Source organism: Prionailurus viverrinus, chromosome A1 (assembly GCF_022837055.1).
Source record: "Prionailurus viverrinus isolate Anna chromosome A1, UM_Priviv_1.0, whole genome shotgun sequence".
NCBI classification, from domain to species: Eukaryota; Metazoa; Chordata; class Mammalia; order Carnivora; family Felidae; genus Prionailurus; species Prionailurus viverrinus.
In genome coordinates, this window is record NC_062561.1 from 214,759,304 (window position 1) to 214,775,758 (window position 16,455).

General features: G+C 36.3%; 1 protein-coding gene across 3 annotated transcripts in view; it reads left to right on the top strand.

The window, feature by feature from the left end:
• The window catches only part of ZFR (zinc finger RNA binding protein), an 85,600-nt gene that overhangs the window by 21,508 nt on the left and 47,637 nt on the right, over positions 1 to 16,455 (top strand). For all 3 annotated transcript variants that reach the window (XR_007145360.1, XM_047825347.1, XM_047825441.1), the window contains 5 exons: positions 1,340 to 1,484; positions 3,445 to 3,663; positions 11,045 to 11,292; positions 14,272 to 14,463; positions 14,982 to 15,273. Coding sequence is in view for 2 of the 3 variants with exons in the window: in XM_047825347.1 (XP_047681303.1) it covers positions 1,340 to 1,484; positions 3,445 to 3,663; positions 11,045 to 11,292; positions 14,272 to 14,463; positions 14,982 to 15,273 (1,096 nt within the window). In the remaining variant the exon portion in view is untranslated. The remainder of the gene's footprint in view (positions 1 to 1,339; positions 1,485 to 3,444; positions 3,664 to 11,044; positions 11,293 to 14,271; positions 14,464 to 14,981; positions 15,274 to 16,455) is intronic.

The window sequence follows — 16,455 nt, forward strand, 5'->3', positions numbered from 1 at the left end:
GTTTTCAGAAAAATGAAGACATAGTGAAGATGCTCCTTGTTTGTATTATGGCATTATTCATCCATTTGGAACACAGGCTGTGTCTCCTCTTTTGAGAACCATGAGCCTAAGCTATTAGGCCAAACAAGTTACATAGTGTTCTCTTGAAATTTAACAAGGACAGAAAACTGTTGCCTGTACATTCTTCCGCTCAAGGTATTCTTTCTTGGTATGTAACAAATTGATGACTGCTCTTATTCATTTAGTTGCTTTTGGTTCAGTCTTTTGGGGACCCAAAGATCTAATTCCCTTTTATAGTAGTACTATGTTTGTTATGACACTAAATTACTACTTACTAAATTTGGTCCTCATGTTTTAGTAACCCATTTTCTATTTGCTTTTAGGATCTGTATTTATTTATTTATTAATTGATTGATTGATTTAAATGTTTGTTTTGAGGGAGGGGGTGGGGGAGGGACAGAGAGAGAGAATCCCAAGCAGGGTCAGCACAGAGACTTACACAGGGCTCAAACTCATGCAAGATCATGTCCTGAGCCAAAATTGAGTTGAATGCTTAACTGACTAAGCCACCCCAGCTCCCCTAGGATCTGTTTTTAAACTCAGATCCTTCTGGACTTTGCCTAGTTTTCCTATATTCTTTCTAAAGTATATAAATTTATTTTGTTCAGTAATGAATTGACATGTGAATCATAACATTAGTATTTTCTGTTACTATTGGGCAAGTTACTAAACTCAGAATTCCTTTTGCCATGTGTGATTGTTTTTATTATGTCCAGAGACACAATATAATAAATCCATTGTTTTTAATAGGGTGTATGCAACCCATCATTTTCTGGGCCTTGCCTATTTTTTCAGCCTTTCCACCTGCATGTCCCCCTCCTCAATTTATGCAGTGCCAGAGTTCACCCAGCTCACCTTGATCTTCACTGCTTTGGAGACTTATATACGGTGTTCTTTCTTCCTGGAACCTGAGTTCCCCTTTCCTCTCCACCCAGAAGCTGCTACTCATCATGTTTTTAATAGTGGTAAAGAATGAAAAGAAAGCCAGAGTAGTCAAAGCTTAGAACACACAGGTGGTCTTTACTATGAGATCCATTTTTAAAGATAGGCATTATTTTTAAATGCTTCAGTGATTTTTTTCTGATGTGAAAGTTAAACATGCTGCTTGAAATGGTTTTGACCTTATTTGAAGTCCAAAATGATTGCCCTTTGTTTTGAATTCTTATACATAGGTCTGTAGTTAGTTGTTTTCCTTTATTACACTTTTATATAGTAGAGTTGGGTTTTTTTTCCTGCCACTTCACTTACAGGAAGACTTTCTTTTATTGCCTTTCTTTAGGACTCGTACTCGTATGTAAGATCCACCGCTCCTGCTGTAGCTTATGATAGTAAGCAGTACTACCAACAGCCAACAGCAACGGCTGCTGCCGTAGCAGCTGCTGCCCAGCCTCAGCCTTCTGTTGCTGAAACCTACTATCAGACAGGTGGGTTTTATTAGCATACAGTTTCATTGAAAACTACTAAAATAAATTGTTCACTGTGTTTAATGAAGGTACCCTTTTGAGTTCATCTAAGGTCATTGTGTTACATTACTTAAAAAGAAGCAGGTTTTAGCCTTGTTCTCTGTTCTGCTGTTGTAATGCCTTTGAGTACCAAAGAGGGAAGGCCATGGGGACAAATCCTAATCATGCCCTTTTCTTACAGTTCTCTTCCTGCTGTGAAATAAGCTATACAAAAGGAGTTATGGTGATAATTTCTGGCCACATTCTTATCTTCACTAGAGATGCTCAGAACATATTGCTGCCTGCCTTTGTGTAACCAGTGGAGACCCTTTGAGGCCCCCCACCTTTTTAAGTTTTTAAATTTATTTTGAGAGAGAGAGTGCAACTGGGGGGAACGGCAGAGAAGGAGGGAGAGAGAGAATCCCAAGCAGCCTCTGTGCTGTCAGTGCAGAGCCCCACACAGGGCTGGATCTCAAGAACTGTGACCTCATGGCCTGAGCTGAAATGGAGAGTCGGACACTTAACTGAGTCACCCAGGCACCCTGAAGATGGATTTTTTTAATAGAGATTGAATTGAAAACTTTTAAAAACAGCTGAGTTCAGAAAAGTAGACAGTTCATTTATTTTAATTATTTTTGAAGGACTGTGAGAGTGTGGGTAGAACCTTGGATTAGGAAAAAGTAGGACTAGCCTCTAGTACTGACTTTACCACTAATGTGGGTAGTGATTTTTACCTCTTTTCGTCTCTGTTCTCTTATTAGTAACTGAGGTAGTTGATCCAGATCTCTCTAGGGTACTTCTAGTTCTCAGATTTTTATGAGTCTCTTAAAAGTGGTATACAAATATTTTTATAGTTATGACTGATTTTTCTTATAGTTTGTTCTCTAATGATTTGTGAGTACACTGATCTGTAGTGAACTTCCTAGTTAATTATCAAAGTTAGATTGTATTTAAGAGTCAAAAGAGCCTTGGTTTAGTCTTGGGTCTGATATTGACTATGTGACTTGTAAGTCATTTAGCTCTTGGACATTAATTTCCTTTTGTAAAATGTCTTGATCTGTGTGTTGTGTGGATCAAGTTTCGTATTACATGTAGATAACAGTTTTATAAACTGAACTGCTGTTTATTTAAGGTGCCTTTACTAAACTAAGCATAAGGTACTGGCCCTCTGATATTTGGGCCTTTATCAGGAATTAGACTTGTATGCCTTAATGATTGTTAATAAATGATTAATTATTAATTTAGGGCTTAATAATAAGGTTCCTAAGATTCTTAAAGCATACGGTTTAAAAAATCCTTAAAGCATAAGGTTCCTAAGATTCTTAAAGCAAAATAAATATTTTGAACATGGTCAAAGGCAACAGAAACCTGAATATTAGCCATTTGAGAACAATTGCACTCAAGCCATTGGACATTTGAAGATTTAAGTCAGTGTCACCTTATGAGTTGAAATTAGACTGAAGTTCACTATGGATGAATTAGAATTAATAAAAATGTGATGAAGTATATTTGAACAAGTTGACGTAATTAAACAATGAAATTTTTATTGTGAATTGAAATACATATTTGAGGCTCACTATTCCTAATATTAAGCATAATGCTCAAATTAGACTGACTAGCCTAAATACACACACACACACCGACACACATACACCTTTTCTAAAAACGTTATTTAAGTAGTACTGCTATTCAGTTAGTTGTAAATTTGGACAAAATGCCATTTTGGAAATACATAGAAAGCATCTGAGAATGGGATATTAGATGAATTTATATAGATGTGTTATTTAATTGGTAGTAAGCATTTCAACCCTTGTGCTAAGAAAAAACTTCTAGCATCAAATTTGCAGTTGATGTTTATACTTAGTTTATCAATATCCTTGAAAATTAGAAAAAATACCAAGGTACACCCTTCTAATTTTCTGATGTCTCTTTCCCATTTTAGCCCCCAAAGCAGGTTATAGCCAAGGTGCAACTCAGTATACACAAGCCCAGCAGACTCGACAAGTGACAGCCATAAAACCAGCCACACCAAGTCCAGCTACCACTACTTTCTCCATTTATCCTGTATCTTCCACCGTACAGCCAGTAGCAGCTGCAGCTACTGTGGTGCCATCTTATACCCAGAGTGCTACTTACAGTACCACGGCAGTTACTTATTCTGGTAAGATGGATAAGCTGTGTTTAAATGAGTAAACAAGTTACTAGAAACTACCTTGTTTTATGGAATGATCTTCCTCCCAGTAGCCAGAATTGAATTAATTGATAGTTGTTGTTATATGTGCATAATGTAACAAATAGACCATACCCTAGGTTGTGTTTTTGTTGGTGGTGGTGTTACTGTTTGTTTGTTTTTTTATTTTTATTTTTTTAAGCTAGGAGATTTTAACAATGTAAAATGCTCTTTGGGCATTTGAAAGGTAGTCATGAGTCCTGGGCCTAGCGTTGCAGTTAGAGAAAATAACACCTAGTGTTTTACATGGTCATTTTTTTTTTCCTGACTTTTCCAAATGAATTTGAAAACTTAAGGTTGACATTCAGGGACCACCACTGACAAATTGTATTTATTTCAGCTGTGTCAGGGAGCTGTTTCTTTATCTTTATTATCAGGAATAAGTAATCTTGAAAATATTAGGTAGCTTTTGTAAACATCCATAAGATTGTTCTGTAACACATGTCTCTTAGAAGGACAGAGTAGCTTTATTTTCCTTAAATAATCATGTATTTTTTTTATTATCTTATTAAGGAAAGTATGTATTTCCTTAAGTAATCATTATAGTGAGAGAAATATAATCACTAAAATCTTACTTATGTCCACTGCTTTTCTCATTTCTAGCTGAGGTACTTTGCAGTGTTTCAGTGATTAAAATCATATGTTGTGGCAGCTCTTTCTGCCCACAGGTCCTGTCCCCGTGCTTTAATAAAACCACCTTTTTGGATTGGGAAAAAAAAAAATGACATGTTGCTTTTTTGTAGATCTGTAACCTTGCATTACTGTATGGTTTGTTTTGTTCTGCAGTTTATTTCTTAATACCCCATCTTGTTCCATGGAGGATTTAAAGCAATATGGGCAATTTTAGTTCTTCTTGATACTTTGTTGTAGCTTGGTGTTAGAAGACTAACTACAGAATTTAAAAAAAAAAATTTTTTTTTTCAGAGTTTTTTTTTTTTGTTTTTTTTTTTACTCTCTTACCCTATGCAAAATTAAATGCTTATGCTGGGTGCTAGGTATATAATGGTGAGTTAGGCAGACATGGAGTATTTAGGAAAACCTTTTTTTTCTGGCTGGAATACAGGATACACGGGGTAAATCTCAAGATATGAGGCTAGAAATGTCATTGTGAAAAGCCTTGTAGGCTCTGTTATAGTCTTATGGGCCAAAAGGGTGCCAAAGAGGAAATCTGCAGAACAGGAGCAGTAGGAGCAGGTTTTAAGTTAACTGTGGCAACCATGCAGGAATGAATTAGGAGTGAGGAAATGTTATTATTCCTAGGTCTGTGATTCCTAGGATTGCCAAGATACTTTTCTGCCTCTCTTTATCTCTGATTAATAAGTTATAACTGCATATGGAATTATTTCAGTGGAATCTGACTAGACACATTTTAAAGTTTTGTTTTTCTCTTTTTGAGAGAGAAGGTGTGTGTGTGTGGTGGGGGAGGGGCAGTGGGGGGGGGGGTGGAGAGACTCTTAAGCAGGCTCCATGCCTAGCACAGAGACCAATGCAGGGCTCACTCTCACAACTGTGAGATCATGACCTGAGCTGAAATCATGAGTTGGACACTTAATCGACCCAGCCACCCAGGTGCCCCTGGGCACATATTTTAAAAATGTCCACATTAACTTCAGCAAAATAAGGAGTACAATAGTATTCTTTCCTATTGTTGCTTCTCTCGTACATGTTCTCCTCCCTCTCTTTTCTCTCTTCCATTGTCTCAGTTGCTTGAATAAATCTGACACAGGATGAAGTTAATTGTTTTTATTTACTGCTCTATTACATGAATAATACATGTAAATACATTTAAAACTAGGAACTATAGATAAAAAAGGAGAAAAAATTAAATCATTGGACATCTACTCCTAGATACTTCCTGCCATTAACATTTTGGTGCATGTCTGTCTTTTCTTCATGGGAATATACATATACAGTATATACCTTTTTTTTATAAAAAGGAATTTGTCTAATGCATATGATTTTGTTAATTGGCTTTTTTCTCATTGTGAATGTTCTTTCATGTCATTAAATTAAAATATATCATCCTTTTGATTTGTTTTTCCCCAACTTTTTATTTTAGAAAATTTTAATTTTGCAGAAAAGTTGAAAAAATAGTACAAGTGTACTATATACCATTTAACTAGATTTATTAATTAATATTTTATCATATTTGCTTTATCAAAACACATTTTCAAATGGTTCAGCAGTATATTTACAAGTTGCAGGTGACCTGGTGCTTTGCCTAGAATTTTTCAGCATGTATTTCCTTTTTTTTTTTTTTTTTTTTTTAATTTTTTTTTTTTTCAACGTTTATTTTTTTGGGGACAGAGAGAGACAGAGCATGAATGGGGGAGGGGCAGAGAGAGAGGGAGACACAGAATCGGAAACAGGCTCCAGGCTCTGAGCCATCAGCCCAGAGCCTGACGCGGGGCTCGAACTCACGGACCGCGAGATCGTGACCTGGCTGAAGTCAGACGCTTAACCGACTGCACCACCCAGGCACCCCTCAGCATGTATTTCCTAAGAATAAGGGCATTCTTTTACATAACCAAATGCAAATATCATAAAACGAAATTGAACATGGATATTATCTAATTTCTTTAATTGTCCTCAAGTGTCTTTTATGGCTGGGCTTTCTAGGTGTTTGGTGTGTTTGCACTTTGTTTTATTTATTTATTTATTTACTTATCTGTTTATTTAATGTTTGTTTGTTTATTTTGAGAGAATGTGCACAAGCAGGGGAGGGGCAGAGAGAAGGAGACAGAGGATCCCAAGCAGGTTATGTGGTGTTAGCCAGAGCCTGATGCAGGTTTCCTGCTCAAGAACTAGGAGATCATGACTTGAGCCGAAACCAAGAGTCAGGTGCTTAAGTGACTGAGCCACCCAGGCTCCCCATTTTTTTTTTAAGTTATTCTTTCTTTCTTTTTTTCTTTAATGTTTTAATTAACATTAATGTTTTAATGTTTATTTATTTGGGTGGGGAGGGGGAGGGAGAGAGGGAGACACCGTATCCGAAGCAAGCCCCTGGCTCTGAACTGTCAGCACAGAGTCTGACGCAGGTCTCAAACTCAGAAGTCATGAGATCATGACCTGAACCGAAGTTGGACATTTAACCAACTGAGCCACCCAGGCACCCATGTGCTTCGTTTTAAATTCAGATTCTAATCAAGGAGCATGGATTGTACTTGGTTGTTATACCTTGTTAGTTTCAGTTTTCTTTAATGTAGAATAATCTATTTTTATCTTGTCTCTCATGACCTTGACATTTTTGAAGAGTTCAGGCCAGTTGTCCTATAGAATATCCCACAATCTGGATTTTTCTTTATGCTTAGATTATGACAGCTTTTTAGTCAATAAAACTACCTAAGTGAACTTTTGTATCTCATCACATCAAGAGCACATAAGTAATGTTAAATTCTGTGTTGGTGATGCCAGCCAGGTATAATGACTATCAGATCTCTCCATTTTAAGGATACCTTTTTCACTTTGTAAGTAACCGAGTAATCTATGGGCCTATTACCCAACTACTCTTCACTCTACGGTGTTAGATCCTTTGAAAATCTCTTAACTGAATCAAGTTCAATGATGGTGGATGTAAAATCCTTTTACATTGATTCTTAGCACTCTTCTCTAAGGAAGAGTCCCCTATTCCTTCTTTTTTAGTATTACTGTGGACTCATTCTTTTTTATTCATTGTAGTATAATCCATTATTCTCTTTTTTCTTTTTGAGGCACACATTTTCCCAAATTTGGCCAGTGGGATCCATTTCAAACTAGCTCCTGAGCCTTTTGGACTTGGCATCGTTATTCTTTGAGCCCCTATTTCGTTTTTGGCACAGTAAGATATTGCTGATACATACACTTAAAGCATTTCCTGCCCAAGTCTCACAATCAGCCATTTCACAAAGGAGCTGTGATTTCTAATATAGTATTTAGAAATCAAAATCTACGTTTAGAAGTACGTAGTTTTTAATGGGTGCGTGATATTTTATTGTATGGATGTACTATATAGATTTTAGAGTTTGTGTCTTGGGATGCTTGGTTTCGTATTAGGGAAAAGCTAAGAACGACATTGAGTTAAATAATCCTTGTATGAAAAGATTTGTGTAGTTGTCCGTTGTTTTCCTAAGATAAATTCCTAGAAATTCCTGTTGTGTCGAAGGGTATGCACTTGAAAAAAATGCAATACACAGTGTGAAATTGTCATCCAGAAGAGTCATTATTAGGGTGTCTGAGTTCTGTATATGCAGTTTTATATCAGCTACAATTTAGGTTAGCTATTTTTTTGGTGTCATTAAGATGAGTTCTAGAATATTGGTATGTACTAAATGGTGACTTGTAGCATGCTGAGTTTTCTGCTGAAGAGGTATGTTTTTGTTTGTGATATCTTACACTTAAAATTTCAGCTTATTTAACTTACTAATTGATAAGCATTTTAAATAAGAGTACTTTTTAATTGAAACTGTTTTAGCCCTCAAAAATTGAGCTTTTACTTAAAGATGCAGCCTTATATTTGTTTTTCTACAGTGCTTTTACAAGAAATGTACGATTGTTTGCAAGTATTCATAGGAGATTAAGTAGTAAGCTATAGTTAAGCTTGCCTTTTATTAGTTTTAGACTACATGTGTACAGATGGAGATTATTTTGTAAATAGTAAGCTTAACCTGGTTATTTTTGTGGTTTAGATAACTCAGTGTTTAAAGTACTTCACAATCTCTTAGCCTCAGTTTTCTCATCTGTCAAATAAGGAGATACTTGCCTTAACACACCTGTTTTGAGACTTCACTGTGTCTGGAAAACTGCCTGTCATACTGTGGATTCTCAATTAAAAAAAAAAAAAAAGCAAAAAACTGCAAGTCCTGGTCATCCAGCATTGTAGTATGCTGTTGCTGTTACCCTGTTTTTTACTTTATGATACATAATTCATGAGGTTACATTTAAGTGGCATTTTTACAGTTTCTGTATATAACAGCTAGTTATTTAGAAAATATCTATTATAAAGATTCATACAAAAATCATGGTCCTAGCCAGTTTTAATCTAAAGGTAGCTTTAACTAGACAACTTAATGGATTTTAAGAGTGATATTTAAACTATTATTTTGAAGATACTTGGCTGTGAACTTAATTATATTTTTCTATCACATTCCTAAAAAATTTTTTTATTGTTTTTTATTTATTTTTTGAGAGAGAGATAGAGAGCAAGCTGGGGAGGGGTAGAGAGAGGGTGAGATACAGAATCTGAAGTAGGTTCCAGATTCTGAGCTGTTAGTACAGAGCCCGACGTGAGTCTCAAACTCCCCAACTGTGAGATCATGACCTGAGCTGATGTCGGACACTTAACCGACGGAGCCACCCAGGTGCCCCTCTTCTATCCCATTTTTAAATAACAAAGGACATTGGTAAAACTGACCAGAAAAGAGTTTATTGATCTATATAGGTTTTCCCTGGATCATTTACATCAGTTGTTCTCTTTTTTCTTTCTTTTTAAAAAATGTTTGAGGGAGAGAGAGAGAGAGCATGTTAGCTGGGGAGGGGCAGAGAGAGAGAGACCGACCAACCCAAGTAGTCTCCAAGCTGTCAGCACAAAGCCCGACGCAGGGCTCGATCTCATGAACTATGAGATCATGACCTGAACTGAAATCAAGAGTCACACACTTCATGCGCCCCTACATCAGTTGTTTTCTAATTGTTTTTTTATCTGATCATATTCTTAGTATTGATATACCTACCTACTTCTCCCTACTTTTATTTTTAGATGTTTTCTTCTCTTATTACACTTTCTTTCTTTTTTTTTTTAATGTTTATTTATTTTTGACAGAGACAGAATGCGAGTGGGTTAGGGGCAGAGAGAGAGAGGGAGACGCAGAATCCGAAGAAGGCTCCAGGCTCCAAGCTGTCAGCACAGAGCCCGACGCGGGGCTCGAACTCACAAGCTGTGAGATCATGACCTGAGCCGAAGTCAGATGCTCAACTGACTAAAGCCACCCAGGCACCCCTACCACACTTTCTATCTTTAGAAGCATTTATGTAATTTAATAACCTGACATAAAACTCTAGGAAGCCTTTTCATGCAAGTTATTTGGTCTCTTTTCTAGATATTTCCAGTTTCGGATGCCATGATTCTGATTTCCCATGCATCTTAAAATCCTCACCTTTCTAATTAATGTTTTCTTCCCTGCGTGTAGATGCCTTGGAGCTAGTGGGTCAGAAGTCTTTTTTTTTTCCAATAAAGCAGTCTGCATTTGAGACATCAAAAGTTCAGTTTTCCTCAAGTAGTTCTTCTTTGCCATCCTGGCAACCAGGAATCTTTTTTTTGAGCCTTACATGACTCTTTTTCCACTCATTTCCACTTCAGAGAAAAAAAAAGTCTCACTGTAATGGGGTAAATAGGGAGTCCACCAAATTTCCAGAGATCTTAGTTTAGAAAGGGGGTAAGTTTTCTAGTTTTGAGGTCATTTTATACAGCAACTTTGTCAAATTTAAAACTTTTATAGATTTTTAGGTCTATAAATCACTGAACATAAACAACGTGTATATGTATTATGTTTATGTCAGTAACAAGCTTCATGTGCTTATTCATTACACTTTGAACAATGGACATGGATAGAATCCATACATTCAACCAGAAAATATAGTGCTTTTGTCTCTTTTGGAGGATGAAAAACAGTGTATTTGGTCCTTAAGTCCAAAATCTTCCGTCTGTTGTCCTGTATATTCATCTAAACTCTGGTTCCATATCACAAACTTCTGCTAGGGTTTATTCACCTTACTTCTCCAAACCAGCTTCTGTCAGCCACTTGCTTTTATCAGTTGCACAGCCCATCAGTCAATCAGTGGGTTTCAAAATCTTGGTGTGTTTTCTGTTCTTTTATTTCTTCTATTCTCTTAGCCATCAAGTATATAAAAATCTTACTTTCATGAGTTTCTTTTTTTCCTACTAGTATCTTAGTTCAGACTCTTCCTCAAATTCAACCCTTCCCAAATTGTATTCAGAGGAATTCTTTTGGGAAAAATATTAACAGATTCAGTGACCATGTAACTTTATCACTCTGTTGTAGCCCACCAACTGAACTATATGTTTTTTGAAGGCAAAAACCAAATCTTAAACTTTTTCTATGCCTCTGTAACGCCTGGCATGTGTTGAGTTAAAAACTTGATTGACTTCTATAAAAGGAAGATAAAAGATTTTTCCAGGTTTTGTGAGATACATATTTGTAAATATGCACACGTAAACCTACCTATATTGGCGGAATTTATTGAATTTAAATTCATGACATTTAACTTGGCCTTTTGTAATTATTTAACATAATCTTTGTTTGATTTTATTTGTAAGGTACGTCTTATTCAGGTTATGAAGCAGCAGTGTATTCAGCTGCATCCTCCTACTACCAACAGCAGCAGCAGCAACAGAAGCAGGCGGCGGCCGCAGCAGCAGCTGCTGCTGCAACAGCTGCCTGGACAGGGACCACCTTTACTAAAAAAGCACCATTCCAAAATAAACAACTGAAACCAAAACAGCCTCCCAAACCACCCCAGATTCACTATTGTGATGTTTGTAAGATCAGCTGTGCTGGACCACAGGTACTTAACGTTGTATGTTTTACCATGAGTCTTCAATGGTTATTTTTGATAGTTAAGTATGGTTGATATTCTAACTCTTATGCTTACAGAGAAGGTTTACATTTTCTTTCCTGTTAGCTTTTAGCTAACACATACATATTTTCCTAAACAGTCATTTTCAAGGAAGTATTTGTTTGTACTGACACATAAGAATTCTATTAAGAAGAAACTTTAAAAATGATTATGAATGTTAATGAAAAATGGGCAAATTGTACTTTTTTCCGTAAAGATACTTTGCTCTTTAAAGTAAAACTTAAATTTAACTTAGAAGCCTTACATTCAGATTAATTGGGGTTGGGGGTAAGATTGAATTTTTATTTCTCTTTTAGCATCCACAGCTTGCTTAACACAGTTGGCTCTTGATTTCCTTAGCTTTTCTTTGAGGTCCATTTTGAGTGTATGGATAGAATTTTACACCTGAAAAAGGATGACCATAGAGAGAATTCAGCTTTACATACTTGCATTAAAGATGAGAGGACTTTGTCAAGTGTGCTACTTTTTTGGAGCATATAAATAGCAGAAGAAAATTGTCTTTCTGAATTTTAAAAATTCTTAAAATAAATTTTTTTCTAATCTGTAGTTTGCAGGGTAACATTTCTAATAAGACTGATTTTTGTATATGCTTTGTAGAATATTACTGTTGCTATATAATACTTTCCATGAGGGAATAGGAACTTTGGAAACAAGAAAGATGTGGGGAAGTGTCTTTTTCAGAAATATCAACTAAAGAAGCATAAAGTAAAGTATAGTAAAGCATAAAGTAAAATCTTTATGCCCCCCCCAACCCCCATTTTGTTTTTTTCCTGATTGCTGCAGTTTAAAATGTGTGATTTAGGCATGAGTGTTTATAAAATCTAATATGTTCAACTCTTATCCCAACATAATTTGTTAATATTTAAGAGTGTGTGTTTTTATATAAAAATTTGATAAGCAGTTTGGCAGATAAAAGGCTTATTGGAAAGGAACAAACTTTGTAGTAGTTTCTTTCAGTTACATTGTTTTCCACTCCTGCCCCACCTGTGTACATTCTTGTTAATTTACTAGATAAGTTCTACTTTTAAATACCTATTTTTTAAGATTATTTTAAATTGTCAGTATTTCCTGTGTTACACCAAATTAGGAAATAATTGTGGAATATTTAATATATGTGACTAGTTATGTAAAACCTTTTTTCTCTCTATTTTGAGTGTGATAGGAAACAGTTTCATTGTGATTACATGGCTAGGGGAGACGGAACAGGTGGGAATGTTGGTGTTGGCCCAGGATTAAACATGGAAGGAGGATATCCTACTCCACGATGGGCTGTTTAGAGGAGATGATGCTATGAGTGGCCTAAGAGATGTTTTGAATATGTGATATACATATAAAAGGATAGAACATAGCTGTAGGATGACAGGTGAAAAGCAGCATTTTAATGAGTATATATAAGGCTGACCATTGTCTAGATTGTTCTGAAAGAACAGGCCAAGCAGGTCAGAGGGCAGTGCCTTAAGGGGCTGATGAGCCTTAGGGAAAAATATCACTGATATTGTAAGTTAGAGTCTAGGTGTAGACATAAGGAGGGAGAATAAGTGGGTTCAGATTTAAGGGGCCATGGTTCCCAGTCCTGGCTCCACCATTGTGTGGCTTTGGGCAAGTTGAAGGCCTTTACTTCTTTGGGCTTTTGTTTTCTCACTTCTGTGATAAGGACGTGCCCTAAATAATTGAGCCTCAGAGTGCTTCATGGAGCCAGTTCAGGCCACTGCAGATAACGAGAAGAATCAAATGGCTGGGTCTTAGGTCTCCCTCTTCTGTTTCAAAAACAGAACAACTTTCTCTACTTCTGTATAAGATTTCACTTGGAGAAAGGATTCTCTTTTTTAAAAATTAGAAAATCACTGTTTTAGGTTATTTTTAAAGTCCCATCCACCTCTGAGATTCTATGATGAAAATACAATTTTTTGCTAATTATACATCTGTCTTAAAGACAATTTTAAAAATAAAACATGAAGAACTTTTGGCCCCACTCAAGACAAAGCAAACAGTAGTCCTTAGTAGCCTCTTCACTTCTGCCTTCTTCACAAATCTGCCTTCTTTGATCATCTGATTCCGGACAGTTTTTTATACACAATTTCATTATTTTGTTGGTTAGAAGTACAATAATAATTTTTTCCTTGCAAATACATACAATTTTGGCTGTTACCTATTTTTTTTTTTTTTAATTTTTTTTTTCAACGTTTATTTATTTTTGGGACAGAGAGAGACAGAGCATGAACGGGGGAGGGGCAGAGAGAGAGGGAGACACAGAATCGGAAACAGGCTCCAGGCTCCGAGCCATCAGCCCAGAGCCCGACGCGGGGCTCGAACTCACGGACCGAGAGATCGTGACCTGGCTTAAGTCAGACGCTTAACCGACTGCGCCACCCAGGCGCCCCGGCTGTTACCTATTTTAAATAGGCTTTTGTTCGGGATGGCATGGATTCTATGTGAAAATGCATTCTAAGTAGAAAAGTCAGTTTTATAAATAGACATACCTGTTTGTAAAGAGTCTTGTTACCGTTCCATAATTTTTTTTTCATGATGTAGATACAGCCCCCCCATCTTAATTCTATAATGAAAATAATTTGTGGAATCATCACTCTGTCCATGATTATACATAAGCAGTAAAAGATGCAGATTCTTAAAACTGAAAGTGATGTACCTTCTATTGATAATGTGGCTAAGTATGAAAGGCCTTTGTAAATCAGTGTTAGATAAATGTATTCTTGGTAAACAAAGTGCAGAGAACCACAGATAAATATGGATAGATAAATAGATAGGGAATCCCACATGCTGTAATTGCTTTTACAGTTGTTTAGTACTCATTCTTAAATGAGTATTAGAGATTTGAGAATTGAATATTTTGAATGGTTATAGATAGAAAATTAGCAAAGCAAAATTTATCGTTTTTGTTTGAAACAGACTTATAAAGAACATTTAGAAGGACAGAAACATAAAAAAAAAGAAGCCGCATTGAAAGCCTCACAAAATACCAGCAGCAGCAACAACTCTACTCGTGGGACTCAAAATCAGCTACGTTGTGAGCTCTGCGATGTGTCTTGTACAGGAGCAGATGCATATGCTGCCCACATTCGTGGTGCTAAGCATCAGAAAGTAGGTGTTTTTTCCCCACACACCCTTATGTCTTACTCTCTTTTCTTTTACTTTTTCAATGGAGGGTTTAAGTATAGGTGACTTCAAAACTTAAAAACTGAGTGGATTACATGCCTTGTTTGTATGTTAATATATATAAAAGTAATATCAGATAGTCATTGCTTAACGAGAGAAAGACTGTAGACCTTTTTTCTTTAAATTGAACTCGATCATTTATTCTGCCAATTGGAAATTTGTTGTATGATTATTTGCCTCCTCTTGTCATACTTAAATCTAGGTTGGTGTGCATGTAGCCAAGGTGATTTCATCTTCCTCTGCCTTGGTTTCCTCACCTAGTGCTAGATGGAATATGTATCGAAATCTGCATCACAGAGATTGTTTTGAAAGTAATGAGTTTTGTGTATAAAAATATAAAAATACGAAAATATAGTTCAGACTTTCATTGTATAAAATCTTTTAGACATACTCAAAAATCTACACTTTTTGAGTTTCCTGACAAATGTGCTTTTATTTTGTAGGTGGTTAAATTACACACAAAACTTGGTAAACCCATTCCTTCAACAGAACCAAACGTTGTTAGCCAAGCTACTTCTTCAACAGCTGTGTCTGCTTCAAAACCAACTGCCTCTCCCTCAAGCATTGCAGCAAGCAATTGTACTGTGAATACTTCATCAATTGCAACTTCTTCAGTGAAAGGTCTTACAACTACAGGAAACTCGTCTCTTAATAGCACATCCAACACTAAAGTATCAGCAGTGCCTACAAATATGGCTGCCAAGAAAACCTCTACACCCAAAATAAACTTTGTTGGCAAGTACTGAAGATTCTCTGTGTTCCTCCTAACTCTGTCAAAGTGATGTTTCTTCTCCATTCCAGAACTAACCCATCTGCTTTATGCTCTTGTATCCATCTCCTCCTTTCTTCTCTGGGACCTTCTTTAATCACATACCTGTTCTTTTCTCTTGAATTTTTAAGCAGTCCTCAATCTTCTTATAGTTTCTTCCTTATAGTCATACAGGTTTCCCTGTGTCTTCTGCAGTCTTAAAAAATATATATATTGTCTTATTACTATAATCTTCTCAAGCTGCAACCTAATTCTTACTTTCTCTACTTCTATGCTTTTTTTCTAGTCCTTAGTCTGTTTTAGTGTTTCCACTCTATTCTTCTAAAACCACTTTCAGAAGTCACTAAAGACCTAATTGCCAAATCTAGTGGCTAGTTTTCAGTCTCAACTTGTTGACCTCTGTAATATTTGCTCAGTTGACTGCTATATCTTAGAGCGTTAAAGTCTCTCCTATGTCCACCCACCTCTTTCTCAGGTGTCTCTATCGGTTCTCCTGCCTTCAAGTTCATTAAATGGCGGTGCTCCTAAGATTGTGATTCTGGCTCTCCTCTCTAGTCACCCAGTGTTCTCAAGTTGTCTCATTCACTCCATTGTACAGGAACTTTGAAATCTTTCGGGCAAACTCAAAACTGCCACCTTTTAGAGCTATTTGTAGGAATTACCTGGTCATTATCTGTGTGGCTCTCTATGGCCAACCAGTGTCTCATTCTGTCACAAGAATACCATGAAATAGTCTGTTCAGTTTGCTGCTTTTTTCACATGGAAAACTTCACTGACGTTATTTCCGCTTGTTTATTGCCTCCTTCAGTTGTGTACATAGTTCTTTTATTTCTGTCACCACAGTATCTCTACAAAAAATGTCAGTTTTTCTTCATAGCTACTGCCTTGTTTTTAGGCCTTCAAAGTCTATTCCTCAGAGCTTTGCCTCTGATTGCGTCCAGTCTCCAATGCTTGTCAAAGTTATTTTGTTAAAATATGTGTCAAGTTGTGTTAGTTTCCTGCTTAAAAATTTTCACTGACCTTCTGGCATATCAGAAAAAGTTATATTCCTTATTTATGTCATCCCACAGTCTTCACAATCTGACCCCTGCCTCATAGGTCATCACCTCTGTCTGTCTAGTAATTGATGCTGATGTCTTCCTTGAGTT